Source organism: Osmia lignaria, chromosome 14 (genome assembly GCF_051020975.1).
Source record: "Osmia lignaria lignaria isolate PbOS001 chromosome 14, iyOsmLign1, whole genome shotgun sequence".
NCBI lineage: Eukaryota > Metazoa > Arthropoda > Insecta > Hymenoptera > Megachilidae > Osmia > Osmia lignaria.
In genome coordinates, this window is record NC_135045.1 from 12,862,240 (window position 1) to 12,883,848 (window position 21,609).

At 31.4% G+C, this 21,609-nt stretch overlaps 1 protein-coding gene and 6 non-coding genes across 7 annotated transcripts; 4 read left to right on the forward strand and 3 right to left on the reverse strand.

Annotated features, from left to right (window-relative positions):
* Positions 1-205: 205 nt before the first annotated feature.
* LOC117609029 (aromatic-L-amino-acid decarboxylase) lies at positions 206-13,366 on the reverse strand. The gene is made up of 9 exons (XM_034334866.2): positions 13,285-13,366; positions 10,423-10,671; positions 6,221-6,454; positions 3,624-3,753; positions 3,089-3,349; positions 2,628-2,745; positions 2,452-2,542; positions 2,176-2,376; positions 206-1,629 (listed from the first exon to the last, which is right to left on the reverse strand). Exons 2-9 carry the CDS (start codon positions 10,621-10,623, stop codon positions 1,327-1,329), a joined length of 1,539 nt encoding a protein of 512 aa, XP_034190757.2. The 5' UTR covers positions 10,624-10,671; positions 13,285-13,366; the 3' UTR covers positions 206-1,326.
* On the forward strand, positions 4,875-4,946 carry TRNAP-AGG (transfer RNA proline (anticodon AGG)). The gene has a single exon. It is a non-coding gene; the product is annotated as a tRNA-Pro (tRNA).
* Positions 13,367-15,130: 1,764 nt separating the features above from the next.
* Positions 15,131-15,202, reverse strand: TRNAP-CGG (transfer RNA proline (anticodon CGG)). Its single transcript has one exon. It is a non-coding gene; the product is annotated as a tRNA-Pro (tRNA).
* Positions 15,203-15,600: 398 nt separating this feature from the next.
* TRNAP-AGG (transfer RNA proline (anticodon AGG)) lies at positions 15,601-15,672 on the forward strand. The gene has a single exon. It is a non-coding gene; the product is annotated as a tRNA-Pro (tRNA).
* Positions 15,673-17,652: 1,980 nt separating this feature from the next.
* TRNAA-AGC (transfer RNA alanine (anticodon AGC)) lies at positions 17,653-17,725 on the forward strand. The gene has a single exon. It is a non-coding gene; the product is annotated as a tRNA-Ala (tRNA).
* A 512-nt stretch (positions 17,726-18,237) lies between these two features.
* On the forward strand, positions 18,238-18,311 carry TRNAT-AGU (transfer RNA threonine (anticodon AGU)). Its single transcript has one exon. It is a non-coding gene; the product is annotated as a tRNA-Thr (tRNA).
* A 419-nt stretch (positions 18,312-18,730) lies between these two features.
* On the reverse strand, positions 18,731-18,851 carry LOC117609099 (U5 spliceosomal RNA). The gene has a single exon (XR_004582506.1). It is a non-coding gene; the product is annotated as a U5 spliceosomal RNA (small nuclear RNA).
* Positions 18,852-21,609: the final 2,758 nt, after the last annotated feature.

The following is a 21,609-nucleotide window of genomic DNA, read 5'->3' on the forward strand; positions in this document are numbered from 1 at the left end:
TATATGTAATGTTTGCGTATGCGTGCATATATCATACTGTTAATATAGAAGAAAATTAATGAAAAATAAATAGATCTAAAACAAATAGGAATATTCATATGCGCATACACCATGTATAAAAATCGTAAACAATAAAGAAGATATTCTAAAAATAATAAAACAGTAAACAATAAGAATACAAAAAATAGCAATGATGGAGAAAGATCACGAAAGAGATAGCTGGATAACCTTTTAGCGCACATATTATCTACTCACGTGTGTGTACTTATATTTAGACACTTACATGTACGCACGCAAATACGTTATACATATATATATAACGTTATACATATATAAAATACATATATACATTTTTTTCTATATGTATATATTAACTTACGGATTCAGAAATAGCATTTTTGAAATTATTGTTTCGCTAACTTCAAGCCATCGTATATTTTATGTTTGATTTTTTATTTTTTATCTATATGCCTGTACGTTTTTCCGGATTACAACATGTATAAACACCGAATTTGACCAAGACCACTTTTACAGATATAATGTGGGCCTTGACTGTGTAAAATGATTTGCAAAATGTCTATTCATTTAAACATTGTTATGTAGGAGAGGGGAGAAAAAGGCGTTTCGTCTGTCAGATTCGTCAATGGAGCTGACAACCGACGAACCCTGGCCCAAACATCTATCATACCGCAATTCGAATGCTAGGCCTGCCAGGCGACCGCTTGCGAGAGCACTGTCACTGGATCTTTCGCCGCTACCTAGCGATACCCGGCCCGAACTAAAAGGCATCTGGGGAGACGAAACCTTCTCCCCTCCTCCACTAAATGCCTACAGTTACAACATAATTTCTTTATTTTTCAAATCCTACATTAATATTCTTTTTTTAAATCTGCAATAACAAATTATGAATGAAAATATTAATCAACGAACACAATTAATACGAGCTATAAATATTTATGTCAGCAAAAATATCATTACAATGATTACGCTTAAATTAAATCACAAAGTTTCATTTTTTCCGGCAAAGAACTTTGCAATTATTTACTTTCGTCATACAACTCACATGCTACTTTAGATTCGAATAGTTATTACAGATATTTTCAATATTTTACTTTCATAAACTGAACATCCAATTTCAACTATTTTTCTCGTTAACTATAAACGAATGAACGAAGTTTTGCATTAAAATCTTATTTTCTTAAAACTAAACATCATCCTACAAAGACTGAAAGCTCTAACAGGTACTTGAAACTTTGAAATCGAGTTAGAAATTTTAGAAAATTAAATACAATTTTCCTACTTTTGCTCCATAGCGTAAAACTTATTCTACGATATTGTTTGCGTTTTTGACTCGAGATTTAAACTTTCTATCCTCGTCGCTAAATCAGCCGAAGATTTTGCGAATGATTCATGTGCTTTTTCTTCCAAACAAGGTGTCTTAGGTCCCACGATTTCTGTCGCTTGTTTTGTAATTTCATTCCAAGCAAATATAACATCTTCTTCTCGAGTTAAACGACTGCAAATTACGAATCGAACAACCAATTTTTCGCGAAAAGTTGCAGCAACCACATAAATCTTCTTTTCGGCTGTTAAACGGCTGAGAAGTTCTTTAGTTAACTGATTGTCACCCTGAAAATCATAATAAATTGATTAAAATAAAATTTAGAAAAAAAAAGAAATTACACTTTATGTGAAAGTAGAAAATTGTACATATCTATTTAATCTCATATTAATTATTCATATTCACATTAGTGTCTTACAATTATAATTTGTTGAAATATTTACGTAAATTAACATCATAGGTTAAAAAGTTCATAAAATTATATTTCATTTTATGATGAACTTCTTTTCTCTGTTATGTATACACGTATATAACAGCTGAAAGTGGCATTTTTTTAAAAACAATTTTCTTGTTACAGACTTTTAAATTATATCGCAAAACTTTTAACCACTCGGGTACGACAAACATTGGACACTTCTTGTCTTATCGACGGGAGCTGATTCAGTGAACTAAGAAACTTGATAAACAAAACCTACAGTATATGGAGTTTGGTCGATAAACCAAGAAATCATGCTTTCTGCGACCTATAGTTAAATAGGTAATATTCTTCAAATTTCTGATTATTTTAATTACTTCATTATGTATATTTTGTTCTATAATTTTTATATATGTACCTTTATTCTGAAGCAAATTAAACCCATGGATCTACCTATCACTAATTCGAACCTGCTGTCCGATTTAACATATTCTTCAAATATTTGAGCAAATTTTATGGTACGCCTTATGTGTTCCTGTAAACCGTCCACTCCGTATAGACGTAAGACAAACCAAAGTTTCAAAGAACGAAAACGTCGTCCCAACGGAATTTGCCAATTCTGAAAAATAATTTTATATTTTTTAATTTTTCATAAAAATGAACAAAATAATTTATTGAATAAGTAAATAATTACCCTATAATCTGGAGCAACTCCTTCTTTATCGTGCGCCAAATAAATCCTATCTACACTGAAGACTTCAATGAGTCTCCTAGAATCTTTAACCCTATAATTGTTTAAAATATACAGCTATATCGTTTTGAGAGTAAAGAATTTTGTTATTTGTATAAACTGCAAAAAAATACACGCACCATAGTGCAGAACAATCGAAATTCACGAGTAACCATTTGTGTGGATTAATATTGAAGGAGTCAACGTATTCAACGCCAGTCATTAAATACCGATATTCGGGACAAACGAAAGCAGCACCTACAAAAATATATATGTTTACATAACGTTAATAACTATTTTTAATTTTTTGGAAAGAAAGTAAGTTTCTCATTTCTATCTACTTGTTATTTATTTTACGCTGTATGATTTATTGAACATAGATTAATTAAAATTAATTTTTAATTTATTCAAATCATATTGCTTGGTTTTAAAAGATTTGAACGGAATTCAATATAACTCAATTTACAGAAGTTTGAAATTATATTTAAAAAGTGTACTATGTTATACTTTATGGCCTAAAAGTAACGAAATTCAAAGTGATTAATTATTAATTGTTAAACATTTCTAAACAAAAGATTGTAGTTGTTATAAATTTATTAACCTGCATATGCAGCATCGACGTGCAACCAAACATTGTACTCTTTACAAATGGGTCCCAATTCTTCAAGTTTATCAAAGGCACACGTGCCAGTGGTACCCAAAGTAGCTATAACACAGCATGGTACCAAACCTTTCTCCAAGTCCTCCTTGATCGCTTTCAATAACGTTTCACCTCGAAAAACACATTTCTCGTCGGCTGGTAAAAGTTTCATGGTAACCGAGGCTAAAATTCCTGCTTTTTCTATAGAGGAATTTGATTGATCTGTGTGAAACAAACATTGACACTTAAAATGATCAATCTTGCTGTAAAACTATTTAAGAAAGCGATTGATGATTAAACAAATTTATTTTCTGAACTTTAAGTAACATTTATCTCTGTTGATTGCTAACTGAAGTTTAGGTTACAAATTAACAAAATTTCATATTAATCTTTTCTGATAAATTTCAAAAATTGGAAGTAAAATTTAATGTATAATTAGCACATTAAAGATATATTAATTATAAAATTAAATAAGGGCATAATATGAAATAGTTACCAGACGTATATGCAACCAATTTCGACCTAATATAAGCATCATCCCAGTCTGAATGAAGATGTTTTATCCGACGTGTGGTTTGTTCTATAGCTACTAATAAACACACCAACGTAGACTCACTTGCTGATCCCTATTTAAATAAAGAAAACTACGTAATATATGTAAAAGTAATTAATACATTAAATGCTAAACAGCAATTAACCCTAAACATATGTATACAGGGTGTCTCATTTTAATCTTTATACGCGATCTCCTCGAAAAATATTCATTGTTCGAAAAAAGTGTTTAGACAAAACATACTCTATTCGAAGGGGGACATACAATGGTGGACACTGTTTGTTTCTACATGAAGGCGCCTCCGGGATTTGAAAGTGACCTTTATTTTTTTAAATGGAATGGGGTACTTTTTTATGCATCAAACGATCTAGCTAGACATTCTTTATAGAAAAGTACTGACCTATGTATGTCGAAAAGCTGGTAGTTTAGGAGATATTTCAGTTTAAATAATTCTACTACAGTGACTGATATGAAGCAGCGTATTATTGACAAATGTGGCAAAATATCAGCCGTTACATTAAATAACGTAGGCCAGTCCTTACTTCATCGATTTCAAAAATGTTGTGATGCAAATGATCATTATGTTCAACCATACTTGTAAATAAACGCTAATATCAGCACGAATTTTAGAATTATTTAAACTGAAATATCTCCTAAACTACCAGCTTTTCGACATACATAGGTCAGTACTTTTTTATAAAGAATGTCTAGCTACATCGTTTGATGCATAAAGAAGTACCCCATTCCATTTAAAAAAACAAAGGTCACCTTCAAATTTCGGAGGCACCTCCATGTAGAAATGAAACAGTGTCTACCATTGCATGTTCCCTTTCGAACAGAGCATGTTTCATTGAAACACTTTTTTCGAAAAATGAATATTTTTCGAGAAGATCGCGTGTAAAGATTAAAATGAGACACCCTGTGTATTTAAGCTAATAATTTCTAGAAATATTAATTTCTAGTAACATTTATCATAAACATATTAAACATAACAATTATTGAACTCTCATTAAAAGGTACATTAGAACATAACGAAAGAAACAGTAATATAAGAATACAAGAATACAAGAATAAATTGAGAAAACTGATTGAAGGAATGTAATATTTTTGTACAATAACATTAAAAATAATGATATAATAAACTTAATGAATTTTATATTATTAAATTGGTTAAAGAAAAGTGATTGACATAGCGGCTCGTTGGTCTAGGGGTATGATTCTCGCTTAGGGTGCGAGAGGTCCCGGGTTCAAATCCCGGACGAGCCCAAAATTGTTTTTTATTTTTACATTTTAATTATAAAATATAGAAAATGTGTTAAAAAATAGATATTAACAATTCCGCTATAAATGTTTCAATTACAAGTAAAGGATTCTTAGAAAAATATTAACACTGAAGTACACAGGGTGTTTCCTACTTTTCCGGCAAGATTGTAGAAGCATGATGAAAATAAGAAAAAAATGTTATATGAAATTTGTTTAACCCTTTGTTACGAAATTATAGGCAAATATTGAATGTAACCTGAATAGGTGCGAAACAGCAGATTTAAACCTGAATAATACGGAAGGTCGATTGTGTTTACTTTGCCTCTACTTTGCCTCAGTTGCTGAGATGCAGCAAAATCCTCAGGAAATTCAAAATGTAATACATTCCATATTACATCGATGTTAAGTTTGTATCAGTGCAGAAGGTGGTTATTTTGAAATGATGATATAAAAATTCTTAACGATCCTCATACGTTAAGAAATATCTTGTAAGTACAGGCAAAATATGCACAATTGACCTTCCGTATTATTCAGCTTTAAATCTGCTGTTCTGCACCTATTCAGGCTACATTCAATATTTGCCTATAATTTCGTAACAAAGCGTTTATAAACAAACTTCATATAACATTTTCTTCTTATTTTCACTTGTAAATCATACTCCTACAATCTTGCCGGAAAAGTAGGAAACACCCTGTATACACACACCCTAAATTAGTAAGATGAATACAAGAGAACTGTAAAGCATCCTCCTTTAAATTTTTCGAGACAGAAATCTTTTAAAAATACAAATTTGCATTTGTGGATCACAATTGATCATTTTATTAAATTGTTAAATAATTAATGTAATTTGTAAGAGATACAACGAGCAACCTCATTTTGTTGCAAAAACTTAATGCATTAAAGCCATCATGCAATCAAATGTACGATTTGTAAAATTTATTAAAAAATTATAGCATATTTCAATCTTTCCAAAAAAGATTTTTTCCTTAAGATATTTTCACCATATTGAATTAAGATGAAAATACCCTCACTCTGATGGGAAATAAATACTAATTTGTAGGTGAGTTATGTTATGGAAAGATGTTGATACATATATAGATGTGTCTGTTGCGTGCGCATGAGAACACGATTATGAAAGCATATGTATAACTGTAACACAATAATAAAGTTTAATGTTATATATAAAGACTATACAACAAGTTATAAATGGATTGTAGTTTTATATACAGAAATCAAATTTCTATTGATGATTCTTTAGATTAACAATAGTTATCTACCTGTATAACACCACCTCCTGGGCCTTCGCCACAGTTTAGAAACTCCTCCGGTAATCCTATTAATTTTCCGAGCCAGTTCATTGTAATAACTTCGAGCTCGGTGCAGGCGGGTGAAGCAAGCCATGAAAGTCCAATACAACCGATACCACTGCTCAAAATTTCACCCACAAGAGCCGGATAGGAATTTGCTGTCGGATAAAATGCATGAAAATGCGGTGAATTCCAATGTGTTACCTGTAAATAAGCACAAACCACTGTGAAAATGGCTATATGTTGTAAGATGTACTAAATTATTAATAATTAATACATAATATGAGTGGTTCACTTTTAAATTCACGCCTTTAGTTTATTATCCTACATTATTAGTATAATTCTAACGCCATTAAAAGCTTATTTACCCTTTTCTTATTAACCCTTCGATAACTTATCCCTAATAGACATCAGAACTCTAACATATTGACTGTCATATATTTGGCTCAAAAATATTTCACCTACAATTGGCTTAAAATGCATGTACTTATTTAATTAAAAATATTCGTATCAGGTACTTATTTGCAATTATAAACAAAATGAGTAACGAAATATCGAAAAAATAATACCGCGTTATTTCGAGTTTAAGCTGCAGTAGGATTTTAAAATTAGAAAATTGGAAAAAATAATAAAAATAAAAGTGATTTTATGATAGGTATTGAAAAATAAGAAAATATTTGTTTCAATGAAATAGATAGAAATACAAGGTGTTCGACAACAGATGAGAGATCTTTTAAGGGATGATTCTTGGGATCAAAATAAGATGAAAATCAAGAATTACGAAATAGCGTTTGCGGCTTTGTTTTCCAATAATTAATGTTTAAAAACTCGAGTTAAAGCGCCTAAAACCTGCAATCTGCCCAGCACCGACGACTGAACGTCGCGCGTCGCGTCGCGTCGCACAGTGGGACAAAACGGCTTTCGGCGATCAAAATTCGATTTTCGTGAATTCGAAAATTGAAAAACTAATTACATATATCGATAGAGAATGAACTGTAGTTTAACGTAGTGTAATCCGTTTTTTCATATTTGCTTCCGTTTTGCCGTGGTTCGCATTCCAAGTCAGTAGAAATTCGTCAAAACGAAACGCTGATAATATTACCCGTAACTTCAATGTACGATTCTAATGAATTTTACTCGGAAAGATAAAATTCAAATGAATTACAAAGTTTACTAGATTAGTATAGATTCTATTCAGTGCATAAAATAAGTTAAAATGTTAACTTTTTAAATAATAGGATCTGATTGAAACGAAGTACATTTAACTAAAATCACAACTTTGCGTTTGATTTAAAAAAAAATGCCACAACGTGCCACATGTTTAATTATTACTGCAGGAAAGAGTGAACCTTCCTCTATTAGAATCAGAAAAAAACGGCTGCCCCAACTTGCCACTGCTCAAAAAAATGGCGATTGAAGTAAATTACACTCATCTTGGCCGCAGCGCACGATGATGGAAAAGCAGTACCAGATACGATTATTATCCAGTTAACTGCATTCGACGTGTATATTCGTTATCCAAAACTTTATTTTGGTTCAATAAAAGTTGCCGATCCCTTCTACAGTGATTGTAATTTAACGATCGCGATAATCTTCAAACATCTACCAGCTATTCTATTAAGTACCAGTTGTGCCAATCACCATATCATAAACTGATCCACTTTTTTTATTAACCTATCGGCCATCAATTACCTTCTATAAACGTTGGCACAGCCCTTGGTTAATCAAATCAGTAGATATATTTTCGTTATGTTCTCTTAACTTCTGCCTTTTGGTCACTGCTGAACAATCCTGCAAACTTTTCACTGGTCTACCTATATTAAACGTGGATGGAACTTCATATATCGGTGTGTCACATGTTTCTTCAGTTTTTAAAATCATGCGGGTACTAAGCCACAACTGATTCTGCGCTTCGAATCTTGATACCGACCTATTAGCACCATTCCACCTTCTTTTGAAGATTCTGTAATAATGTCGGATCGGTGTCCTATTAACAATTTGCACATTGTTCGTCCTTGCAACATGCCATAACAAATGAAAACTGTTTTCACGTATGATTTGGTATAGATCATAATAAATATAAATAAATATATTATAATAACACATGTCTTGTCATTTTGTCATATTTTGACACCCTGTAGTTCAATATGATTCATATTGATACAACTTATGTACCATAATGTAGACAAAAACTTCCCAAAATTTCATTAAAATATTTCCAATAGAACCGAAGTTACAGAATTTTCATCGCCGAAAGCCGTTTTGTCCCACTGTGCGTCGTCGAGAAACAGAATAGCACGAGGTAAGTTCCTACTATTCAATGATTTTTGGTTATGACTGTACCCACCCATGCTGACCTGACGTTCAGTCGTCGGTGCTGGGCAGATTGCAGGTTTCAGGCGCTTTTTACTCGAATTTTTAAACGTTAATTACTGGAAAATAAAGCCGCAAACGCTATATCGTCATTCTTGATTTTCGTCTTATTTTGATACCTAGAATCACCTCTTAAAAAGTCTCCCACCTGTTGTCGAACACCCTGTATAACTATAATAAGCTACTTACAATTTATTGAAAATCTTCTTTAGATATATTATCACTTTCGACATCTACATTTAACATCTGATGTTAAAATATTCGGTAAATATTCGGAAGTGTAACTCCTGTCAGAATCGAGCTGATTTTTTTTTTTGTGTGGTTTCTTACAGTTAAAAAACATCATATTTAATATTATTATGGCAGCGCATCAACAAAAACAATGTCAATAAATATTTTTTTAAAGATTTTATGTACTCGTTCACTGTGCGCGGTGAAAACTCGACGAAATAGAAAATATTCGGTTGAACAGTAACATATTAAATTCGTTTGGCTGACTGGGGGGTTCGGTCCCCCAGACCCCCCTATATACTAGACTAACTAATACCAATAAATATGTTGCTTTGTAAATTGTATTTATTATTTCCTTATATTAAAAGTGGGTATTGGTATTAGTTAGTGTAGTATACAGGGGAGTCTGGGGGGCAGAACCCCCCAGTCAGCAAAACGAATTTAATATGTTACTGTTCAACTCGAGGGGATGTTTTGTTTTTTGTTTACATCTGGAATTGCTGTGGTAATATCCCAAAATTTGGACGACGTGACTACCACATGGCTGGTTATATTGCCGCACAGTTAAAGCGTACATGCCATTTTCGATGCTATTCAGCAATTTTATAATGAAGAATTGTCAAAATAGTTTGTATGTCTATTGTATTTTGAAAAAACAGAATATTTCTTTTAGAAACCTTGAAAAAAAGTTCGAAAGATCGACGAATAAAAGTCTTTAAAAAAATATTTATTGACATTGTTTTTGTTGATGCGCTGCCATAATAACATTAAATATGATGTTTTTTAACTGTAAGAAACCACACAAAAAAAAATCAACTCGATTCTGACAGGAGTTACACTTCCGAATATTTACCAAATATTCACTTAGAATTTCAACCGCACCATAATTTGACGACTTAAAAATGTGAATAAAAAGTGCGGCTTAAATTCGAAGTAATACGGTAAACCAGATTTGTTAAAAATAATAGTATTTAATGAAACTTGTTGAAAGATTGGTTCAAAAATAATTCTATACCTGACTTTCCAGTAAACCAGAAAGACAAGAACAGTAGTCCTTATGATTACATCTTTTTCATTTAAAATGCAATATGAATATGTTTCTGTAACTGTTATAAAGAAAGCATAGTAAAATAATGTACTGTCTACTGATGACAAGAAGTCTCACGGGAGGGTACGGGGGCAAAAGGGTGATACTATGCTTATATCCGCTGACCCCCTAGTTTTACACGAGCCTAATTAACAGATGTCACCGTTTCGACCAATCGTGCATCACGACCGAAAGTACGTGTGAACTAAGGTGGGGTGGGGTGCGATCAATCAATTTACGTTATTCTCATGGGACTTCTTGTGATCGGTGAATAGTGTATAACACAATTTTTTTTTTAAATGGACTTAGGTTAATCCGGCTGTCAGGTACGAAGTTAAATCTTAAAACGCATTCACATCCGGAACCAATAACCAACATATGCATCGCGTGATGTTCCACTCGTCACCATTTAATTTTATTTAACCTTTTTTTTCAACAAACAAAACAAAAAATGAAAGAATTTAATAAAATACAGACTTACCCCTGGTATAATATACTGCTCGACATCTTTAAGCACTTGCTGCCAGGTTTCCGCTTTCTGTGGCGCTTCTTTCGGCAACAATTCACTAAGATATCCAGGTTCAACATCCGGAAGAACATTCTTGTTCCTCAAGTTATCCGTATAATTAGCCACGAAATCGATGGCCGCTTTGCCAAAATCAACAAACTCTTTTGTGTCCATTACCGATCAGAATTTCCCAATAATATACTTTTTTATTTTTAATTAATCCTATGTGTTAGAACAAAACAACAATTATTAAGATATAAATAAAAAACACAAAAAGCTTTTGTGATATTTGTTATAATATCAACGTTCTATAACATGCTCGAAATTTCAACGGAAACGATCTAAGGACAAACAATCGAACCCGATCGGAACCTATGATACACGTGTCGTGTTGAGAACGGTCCCCGAAGGAGTGAGTTCGCTTCTGAACCTCGCCGGATAATGTTAAATGCCGACACATAAGACATAGAAAACTTTCTCTCGCTTTCTCCATAATTATACAAAAAACAAAATTAATCTGTCTGTGTCACGGAGGAAACGAAAAAGGTCCTATTTCGGGAAAGACTCCGTTGAAATTTCGTTTTTTTTGGGTGATTCTCTTGTAAACGCACGTTATTATGAAATTCCCTTAAAATTTAATTAGATATAAATAATAATAATATCTAAACACTGATGGGATTTAATACTGTAGAAATTTTAATCTCTGGATAGATTGAAAAATAAAACTTTATCAAAAAGTCAAATAAACTTCGTGTTGACAGCTTGTATTCAATAATTGACAGGAAAGATATATAATTTTTCCTTATTTTACATTGTTAGACTACGACGGTTAGGTCATTTGTTATATTTATCAATATACTGATATTTACATTTAATCTTAGAACGTTCTTTCATTCTATTATCCACTTAAGGTTTTTGGGTCAAAAATAATTCAAAGACCGCTCTAGGGTTAACTTCTACGATACGTACAACCACTTCCATTAATCCATGAAACCGACGATTTTATACCGATATTTGTAATATCAGTAACTTTAGTTTTATGAAATTGATTGTCAAAGTTGTTCGTCTAGATATTGAAGAATGAAATTGACGATTAATACACGTATATACGTAACTGAAAAACATATTAGGTTAAATAATTGAAAAATAATTATTGATCATATTAACCAGTTTAATTATTTCATTGAAGATTCATTAATGTTGATTATTATTTTGTTTGTTTTGTTGTATTTCATAATTCTTACTTTTCAGTTTAATCAATAATTTCAGTGCTTTTAAAAAATTATGTGTATTAATTACTATAGAAATAGTTACTTTTCAAATTTATGCCGTCAGTTTATCGCTATTAGTATAAAATAATAATAGTACTATACAAAAACTTTCTTTCCCCTTTCTTTTAATTAATCAATGAATTACCTTGAATCTCTTATATCCTCGTGATAGTCAACGTGTTAATATTCCTTGAAAATTTTTATTAATTTCACTTAGCTTTCAGTTCTACTGTTATTTAAAATTAAGTGAAAAAAGAAACAATAGAGCAATCACTGCTTGTGGATATGCAACATGTATAAAGGAAATGGTACTCTAAAAATACTAGAAGCATATCGAACTTATTTAAATATGCTTGAATATATCCATTTATGAATTATTGCTTTAGTTAACGAGCGAAAACGGTAAAAATGGTAAAAATATGATATGCAGAAAAAATGTCCTTGAACTAATCCCGGAAGAGCATTAATCAGGGCGGTAGTGCATAACGGCCTTCACTTCTTCCAAGGAAATTATCCGAAACGGGAAAAAGCATTTACAGCAAATGTAAATTTATGAAATGCATTTATTTTCCATGTTCCAATTCAATTTTCAAAACTAATCGTTGTTACCAACTCTTGATTTACTGTTCAGTATGATGGTTAATTTATAAGAAGAAATATTGCTCAAATTAGAAATACAGATATCGTAAATTTCTAAATTATTCTAATGTTACTCGCGAAAATATTGAATAATTATTTCGCGATTGAATTAAACATTAGCTATCCGATGCTTATTCCTTAAAAATAAACTTAAAATATCTTACTTTAAGAAATACAGCAAAAATTAAAGAGCAAGTATCAATTCTTTTCCGCAATAATTTTAATTTGTTGCTTAGTCTGTTATCTAATAAATTTTGATGAATAACATGAAGTTTATGAAATGGAGTGATTCACAATCATGATTACAAATTAAATATTTGTAATAATATTTGCACGTGTAAACTATTAAAAATCACATTCCTATTAATATATGCCCTAGATAACTTTTTATTATGTTCAATCAATATTCGCATAACTTAGTCACAATTGTTATACAATGTCAAGAGTAATTATACATTTCGTGGTATCTTTAACTTTTGCAATTCTAAATTGCTTTTTGTATCTAATAATATGTTATAATTATATTTAATTGTTTTAATTTTACATAAACTGGAAAATTATTTACTTTTAAATGGTACTTTGTATTTGTCATACTAGGTAAGGAGAAGATAAAAAATAGTAATAAATATCAACATTACGAATACAAAATATCGGCTGTCAAGGTATTAAGCTATTCAAAACTTTTCTTCTTTTAATTATTTTATTTTATTATTGAATTGATGGTACTGGTCACCGATAACCCCATGGCATTCAATGTATTAAATTTAACAATGGCTACCCTGCTACCTTGTATAAACAATGCAATATTAATAGCGTATGAAATTCTCTTTAACCTTTTTTTCTTTTAATTATTTGATAATATTAAACTTCTATTGTTGATCAGTGATGACAGAAATTAACGCGTTAAGTAAATAAATCTACTTACCAGAAGGGGCAATGCACTGAAAAAGATGATTTTAGAGAATTGCAATTTTTTGAATGGTCAGCTTCAATCAACGAAGAGAACGTATTCCACTGAGAATGATAGCAGAACCATCCCCTTTATATACCCTCGGCTGATTAACACTGTTTTTCACTTATTGAATGTAAAATGGCTGACATTTCTGTGCATGTTTCTTTCTCCCAGGATTTTCATTGCTGTCGTGGGCAACCTTGATCAATCATGGCAGCACGATCATTTTTACAACTTCACTAATTATTTGTTTCAATTCTCTGAAATTGTTTGTAGGAGTGAGATGTGAGAGGAAAATGCTAAACTATGGAATCCGTTTGTTGAATAACAAAAATTGACTTTACAGTGTACAAATTTAATACTAATACGTTGAACGCTGCACAGCAAAAGCAATTAAAGATCATTTTTAATAATATTAGTATTATATTATTTATACAAAAGATCGAATGGAAAGTTTAAAATGCAAACTACAATCGTATTCAAAGAAACTATGTATAATCATAGTGTGCCATACTATAATCAAACCTGTTTTTGTGCGGTCTTTTTTTATGCGATATGTTTTTATGTGACTTGTTTATTGCGATTTTTTTTTGATGCTATTTTTTTTGTCAATCACAAAAAAGAATCGCAAAAAATAATTCGTACAAAAAGATTATGCATAAAAGAAGATACATTTCATATTTCTTTTAGGGACAGTAGAGTATTTCCTTTGGGATACATCTGTGTCCGCCATGTTTTGAAAGTACCGCAATGCGTTTGAAAAATGTGGCGGCCGATGTCGATAAGGAAGATCAGTCAAGATTATTCTCACCGCCACCTTTATTGAACTATGTTTATTATTCATTTGTTATATTTAAAACAAATTGGAATTAATTTTATGAATGTTCATTCCTCCAAGAGCCTTTAAACCCAAAAGACGTGTATACTATTATATTAACAATTTCAAATATATTATTATAATTAATACGCAATTCATTCAATTTAAATGTGGGATAAACCCCCATAAAAACAGTATCGCTGGCGCCATCTTATGACGCACGAGAAAGTTAACAGTATAAGCGATTTCTTTCATTTGCAAAAATTAATGACATTATGACTATAACACGTTCGATTCTACTGAATAAAACTCAAAAATTGCTTACTTGACAAAAAGATGGAGCTTTCTATTTCATGATTTTTTCCGTGCAAGGTCAGACGTCACTAACAGTATGGATCTCAAAGCGCGATAATGTAAAATTGAAGAAAAGATATTGTATAAACATAAAGTTTATGTCTTATTTCGCAGAATGTGCAGTTATAGAATTTTAATTTAGAATGTAGATTGTAAGAAGTATAGTTATGCAAACGAAAATGCAGTTTAATTATAAAATACCGATAATTTACATTAATTTCAAGCAGAGGTCAATTAAACCATTAAAAACATTCAACGCAGAATCATATTTTTCAAGAATAGAGACAAAATATCCACTTAGTCATTTGAAATTAAAGCAAAATATGTTCACTTTTCTCATTCAATATCATCAGTCATTTTAACGTTTTGCAGCATTATTTAAAATGTGTACAAATATATAATAAATGTTTGTGAAAGATAAATTGAGTAAAATTTTCTGACCAAGCTTTATTAATATTTCAATCATATTTGACAATAATACACATGTAAATTAAAATATTTACAACGTAAACAAACAAAACCATTTCTCTATCAATAGAACCTTCCAATTTGGAAATAAGCAGAATAACATGATACACTATATTAAAATGGTTATAACGATGAAATTCAAATAATTAATAAAAGGTTTGAAAAAATAAATCAATTTTTGGGCTCGTCCGGGATTTGAACCCGGGACCTCTCGCACCCGAAGCGAGAATCATACCCCTAGACCAACGAGCCAACTTGTCAATGTCGTTCATCTTAATGACTACCAAGCTCCTGACAAGATAAACTAAAATTAGATAATAATATATATTTATAAACATATAAAATCATCAAGTAAAATGTATTATCTAGTCATTCATCACACAATTCCTTCAAACAAGTTGTATGAGTTCAAAATTTCAATCTATTCCTACAATCTTTATTAAATAATTTTTTTTTTAATAATATTTATGAAATTAAAATGTATTATCACCTTTCTGATTAAAATTGAAGATTCAACTGTCTAAGAGGATTATTTTGCTAGATTAAAATGTGGAACCAATGTTACCGACTGAGGAAACGGATTTAGGTCGATTTCTCAATAATTTGTTCTCCACGATCAGCTTTTTAGTGAAAGGATTGTTTATTAATCTGGCTCGTTGGTCTAGGGGTATGATTCTCGCTTAGGGTGCGAGAGGTCCCGGGTTCAAATCCCGGACGAGCCCATATATTTTTGTTTAAATAATCAATTTCTCAAATTTTTTATTCCTTATGAAGGTACCAATCTCTAATGAAGGTTTGCTCTCTAATGAATACTTCACACTTTCAAATTGAAGAAAAGAAGTTTAAACGCCTAAAACTTTCAATATTTTATACTGAAACATACTGTATTGTAATACAAAACAATAGCAACAGACCTTTGCAAAACATAAACTGACACATAGTGTTTCAAATTTATTTCATAACTTGAGAAATATAAAACGTATACATGAAATAAAATTTTTCAATCGCTTGAAGTTTCTTACATTTTCAACTTAGTGGACGCATACAGTATGTATGTACTTAAAATGTTGAGGTCCGATACCAACCATCATTTTATCCCTTGAAGATGACTTCCGCTTTTAACGCGCCCTGTATTTCGCACATATAATTAGTTTTAAATACAACTATTCTTTTATATTTTTCTTATTTATATATTTCGTATCAAAGTGATGTATGTATTTCTTAATTTATTTATCATATTGAACTTGAATATTTTATGTAATTCATTTAAATCGTAACATATGAATTAAAATTAAACATTTTCCTAATGAATAAGGTCGCATTCAAAAAAATGGAAATCTGTAAAATTTTCACACAAATTGAACACAATACATTTATACAGAAGTATATTGAAAAGTCATATTTTCTTGGCCATACCACATTTTGATTGTTAGTTATGTCAGTCAATTTTGTTTTTCTAGTTTGTGGATTCTGATTTAAAATTTATTAAGATTATTACAAAAATTAAAATATTTAAATCTACTAAATGATGGAAGTTAATATAAATATTCGCACTGATTGAATTGGTAAATTGCATAGGAGCAGAACAAAAAATAACAAAGCGGAATTTTATTTAAAAAAATTTGTTTACCTCTCCACAGTGATATAACGAAGAAAATTTAACTTAAATTGCAGTTCGACTTTCTCAAACTTTCTCTTAGCCACATTAGTTCATTCTGAACTGACCTTTTTCCTAAACGCTTACCCTCATTTCCTGAGAAAGGATCCACGTGTACGTACAAATTTCTACAAACATAAGCAGATTTTTTAAACCTAACATTTCAAATAGTGCAGACTGCTCACACAACAGATATTTAAATTAGTTTTCCCAATTTTTGAAATGGAGCAAATTCCGCAACAGAAATGCATTGGAAGTAAAAGGATAATAGCATTTGAATACTTTGCATAACAATGAAACCATTTACATAACATTGGACGATAAAAAGTAATAAGAGATATGACCATGAAGGTGGTGATTGTCATGATCAACTATTTTCAGTATCTTATTACCATTTACCGGAACTATATTTTCATTTGCAATGAGAGAAAAATGTTTCTTTTGGAAATTTTTCTCTACGAAGATATAAGTTGAATCAAAAAAGTTCATTAGCATATAAACATTAGGTATTCTCTGTATTTTTTAATGTTTTTATTTAGCTAATAAATATACTCAATGATGGTTTGTGTACGAAATGAAATAAATATTTCAACTCTTTAATATTTAGTACGCTTATGTTGAGTATTGATACTAGAGTAAACATTATTAATTGAAAATTTCCCAAATTTTGTTCTATAACTAATTAAAATGAAAAATGAACCTGAGAAATATAGTTTTAAGAATAAGTATTTAGAGTTTGAAATGTATTTCCTTTCTGTATTATTACTAATTCTGGTAACGTACAGTTAATCAACTATTTTAAAACCATATCCATAATTATCCCTCTAAATCTTCGTAAAATTTATGTTGTGCTTTTTGTTCAATTCCATTTAAAAACCTGTAACTTATTGTTAGGTAATTGTTCTGATTCCAGAAAATATTATTTATACTTCCAACAATACACAAATCAATGTAAAAGTTTTTCCAAACTTGAAAATATGTAAGTACTTTCAATATAAGTGTACTGTATGTTGAAGTACCTAAATAAGAAAAAGAGATTTCACATGGGGGCGTAGCTCAGATGGTAGAGCGCTCGCTTAGCATGCGAGAGGTACCGGGATCGATACCCGGCGCCTCCAGAAATAAATTGTGAATTTAATTTTTTTACCTTTCAAATACTGATAAATAAAGATATATTGCCATGATCGTTAAATGGTTATTTTTAGGAACCTTCAATAGTTGCATAATACGTTGAACGCTGCAGTGTAAATGAATGTGTGTAGTCAGACAGTGATATTCTGCTTATAGGGGATAGAAATAGTTAATTTTCAGATTTAAAATTCCAAATTGCTGCTGTACATTATTAGATTGTCATAATGCTATCAAAAATCGATTTTTACTTTTATTTTATTAATTACTCGATTACAATTAGATTCAAATAGTTACTACGTTCAATGGGTTAAGAGGACAGTTATTTTGCGTCATTAGCTAGATGCATCTATAGAATCCTCGGCGCCAAGTACTAGAAATCAAAACATTTGTCTATCCGCTTATACATACACCTATGCATTATGAATTTATATTAATAAAAATATTTTTTATTAATTGCTTATACAGATCATTATAAATATGAAAGAAGCTCGGAATCAGCGGCGCCGTGGCTTAGTTGGTTAAAGCGCCTGTCTAGTAAACAGGAGATCGAGGGTTCGAATCCCTCCGGGGCCTTGCAACTGCAGATGTTTTTTTTGCCATTGAGACAGTTATTTTTATACTTGTGTCGTCTTAAAATCTACAAGCGATTCGTACATAAATATATAATTTTAAAACATTATGCAATGAAAGTTATGAATCTACAATGAATTAAAGGAAAAGTATAAATATTAAAATACTTCGTGGTATATACCAATTTGATAAAAATTATTGAAGAAAAAGTTATTACAATTTCTCCTCGTAAAGAAAGCAAGGAATCTGCTGTTTAAAGTTCTATAATAAATGTTTCACTAAATTTTATAATTATTATAAATTTTACCTATAAATATTAACCGTTAAATGTGAGTACCACGTTATGTTTTTTCTTAACTAAAAACGTTAAGGTTGGAATTAAAATTCCATGTAAAAATCTTTATGTTTTTCATTATATTATGACCCAACTTGCGTTGGGCACTACAAAAAATTTCTATTAAGACTCATCAATTATTCCCCTCCACGGAAATCTTTAGTAAAAGGCGAAAGATTTATACGTGATTTGAAGGGAAACCAGAGTGCTAGTTCAATCTCCAGTTCATAATATATATCCTCGTCATTCACATTTAACAGCGAGAAAGTTCGCCACCTAGTGGCCTACTTGTATATTAAATCAAACTGAGAAAATAAATATAAATTCTTTTTACACTTAACTTATTTGTTGAAATGGTGATTGTCGCTAAAAATATACATAAAAATTCTTATTCAGCAATAAATTTGTAAAAGGTGTCACATTTAATCATTATTTACTATTATATATTTTTGTAAACATTAATAACTATACAAATATTAAAACCAACATATCATATGCATCATATTGCATCAGAATGCATCATATTTTTATATATGTAGGTACATTAATCTGTAATTAATTATATTTTTTAATAATAATAATGAAAGTATTCACTAGTAATGTGAATACTAATATGTATGTCAGAGGACACTATTATGTTTTCTACTAATATATTAATATTAAATATAGTGAAATGTATAATAACAATTAAAATTTCAAATTGGTGATCTGAAATAAATGTTTTGAATTGTGTCAGACAACAGTCACTGATTTCGTAGGAATAATTCTATAGTGCGCCACCCGATGGCGACACCAACATCATTGAATTCGAGTAGAATAGTGTGGGCATTTGTATCAAGTGTTTTTTATGCATCAAAGAAGCCATTTAAATCTGTATACATCATACGCCTTATTGGATAGTACAACAAATGTTAAAGATAAGTTTTACACCTTAATTTAATTCCATTAGCAACAAAATCTATGTACTTAGAATTAAATTTTATGTTTATTAGCTCTTTTATTATTTTGCTTAAATAGTAAATATAGTATGTATATTATTTTAATATAAAATGTTAGGAAGAATAAAGTTCATACATTCTTAATGCACTTAACCTTATAGAGACGGCGTTAAATTTCTTTTGCGCCAAATTTTCTAAGATAGGACTCGGTGTTTTATTTAAATATTTGTGTTTTATTGTCACCTGGATAGAATAGAAAAGAAATGACTTCTTTTTTTTTAAGTTCAATTATGAAAAACGTAAGTACCTACAACATCTAAAAAATATACCTGCCCGCTTTGTCAAAATGAACTTGGCTCATCCTGTATTTGATAAACAAACAGTATTCAACGTAGTAATCATTCTACCGAAAAATAGAATAAATCTCGTATTAAAGCTCAGTCCATCTCAACTTAAATATTAACCCTTTCACTATGATAATTTAAATAAAAAATGTTTGCACTATATGAATATGAACATGGAATAAAATTCTTCCTACTTACCACATAGAGTTATTTCGGCAAAAATTCTGGCTTATTGAATTCATTTTACACTGCACACGTTGTTCTGTTTCATTGTGACTTATTCCATCATCTTTTCATATAATATATGATATATGTTGATATAAAAATAAGTACAGTTACTGTTAGTATACAATCACCACTTTTTCGTAATTCAATTTTTTGAATATTTTTTAACAAGAAGAGGATTCAAATTTATTAACTTACACACAAAATATAGACCTGCAGTGAATGTGAAATTTATTATTATAATTTCATGGGTTTACAGATTTAAGCAAGAATAGAGTGTTCTATCACTATACAAGAACAAACAAAAACTGCTCGTCTGGTCAGAAAGAAAATCTTTTCCGGGTGTTGCATTCCCCAAAGTCCTTGAAGGCGTTAGAATTGTTGGGTTCGACACACATGGCCCATATCATAAACAATAGTATAGGACCTACTGTCCGGTTTTTCTTAAGGTGTTTATACAAACATCGGCAAACCGTATTTGAGCATAATTTTTACATATTATCGTTAGTCTAACCTGTGAAGCAAATAATGAAAATTTATTCTAAGATACTAATTGTAAGTTGTACCATGACTTATGGACAGGGGTGTATGTATATTGCTGACGAAGTGTGGATCGGAGATGCACCTTTACATCGGCAGCAAAAGAGTTAATGCTCATCAGACCGATAAGCTCGCGTGTGTCGCGTGCTCGGAATAAACGCGTGAAAAAAGTGTGACGAACGGTATGGACATCGGCATGCGTTCGCTTCTTGCAACAGGCAGCAGGCCACGCATGCAGATGAACTTGCAGGCTACGTCGATAGCAACGGCAAGGAGGGGTTCTGTCGATTGAAAAAGGGACAGCCGATAACAGCGCGAAGGGTAGATGAAATGGGGGTTCGTTTACCCCTGGAAGAGTCACCCTGTCCTCATCGATCCTCATCCTCCGCCTTCTCTACGGGCGTCTCCTCTTTCCACCCTCTTGTTTCTCCCTCTCTCGTACCGCTACTACCATCCTTGTAGCGCCTCATTCTATTTCTACTACCACCCGCGCGATTCTATCCTCTCTCTGTCCCACAAGCCGACTCTTCGACTTCTTGCATCTCGCTCCGCGCCTCTCTCTATTCCTCTTGTCCGATACTCCCGTCAGCATCGCGAAGAAATTCACTTTCGCGAAAAAAAAGGAACCCGCGAAAAATCGATGCTGGCCGCCTATTGGTCACGTAGTCGGTGGATCGCGACCGCATTGGTGCTCGCCGACTCGCGGGCGTGGCTTAAAGATGAGCTCTCGCTATGTCATCGCTTATATTGATCCTATACTCGGGCCAGCCGGTGGAGAACGACGTGGGCACACACCGACGTTGATCCACATGCATGCCGTGTTACGCGGCCCACGTTCCATTGCGAGCTGATCCGTGCACGCGCGGCCGAGCACACGTCCATTTCCGTTTCCACGCTTATCCGCTGCCGGAACCCGCGCC

Excerpts from the sequence above, each read along its gene's own strand:
- LOC117609029 (XM_034334866.2), bottom strand. The coding sequence starts at position 10,623 with ATGGACACAAAAGAGTTTGTTGATTTTGGCAAAGCGGCCATCGATTTC. Across the intron at positions 3,754-6,220 it reads CAGGAGGTGGTGTTATACAG|GGATCAGCAAGTGAGTCTAC; the intron begins GTAGATAACTAT and ends TTATTTAAATAG. Across the intron at positions 2,746-3,088 it reads CGTCGATGCTGCATATGCAG|GTGCTGCTTTCGTTTGTCCC; the intron begins GTTAATAAATTT and ends ATATTTTTGTAG.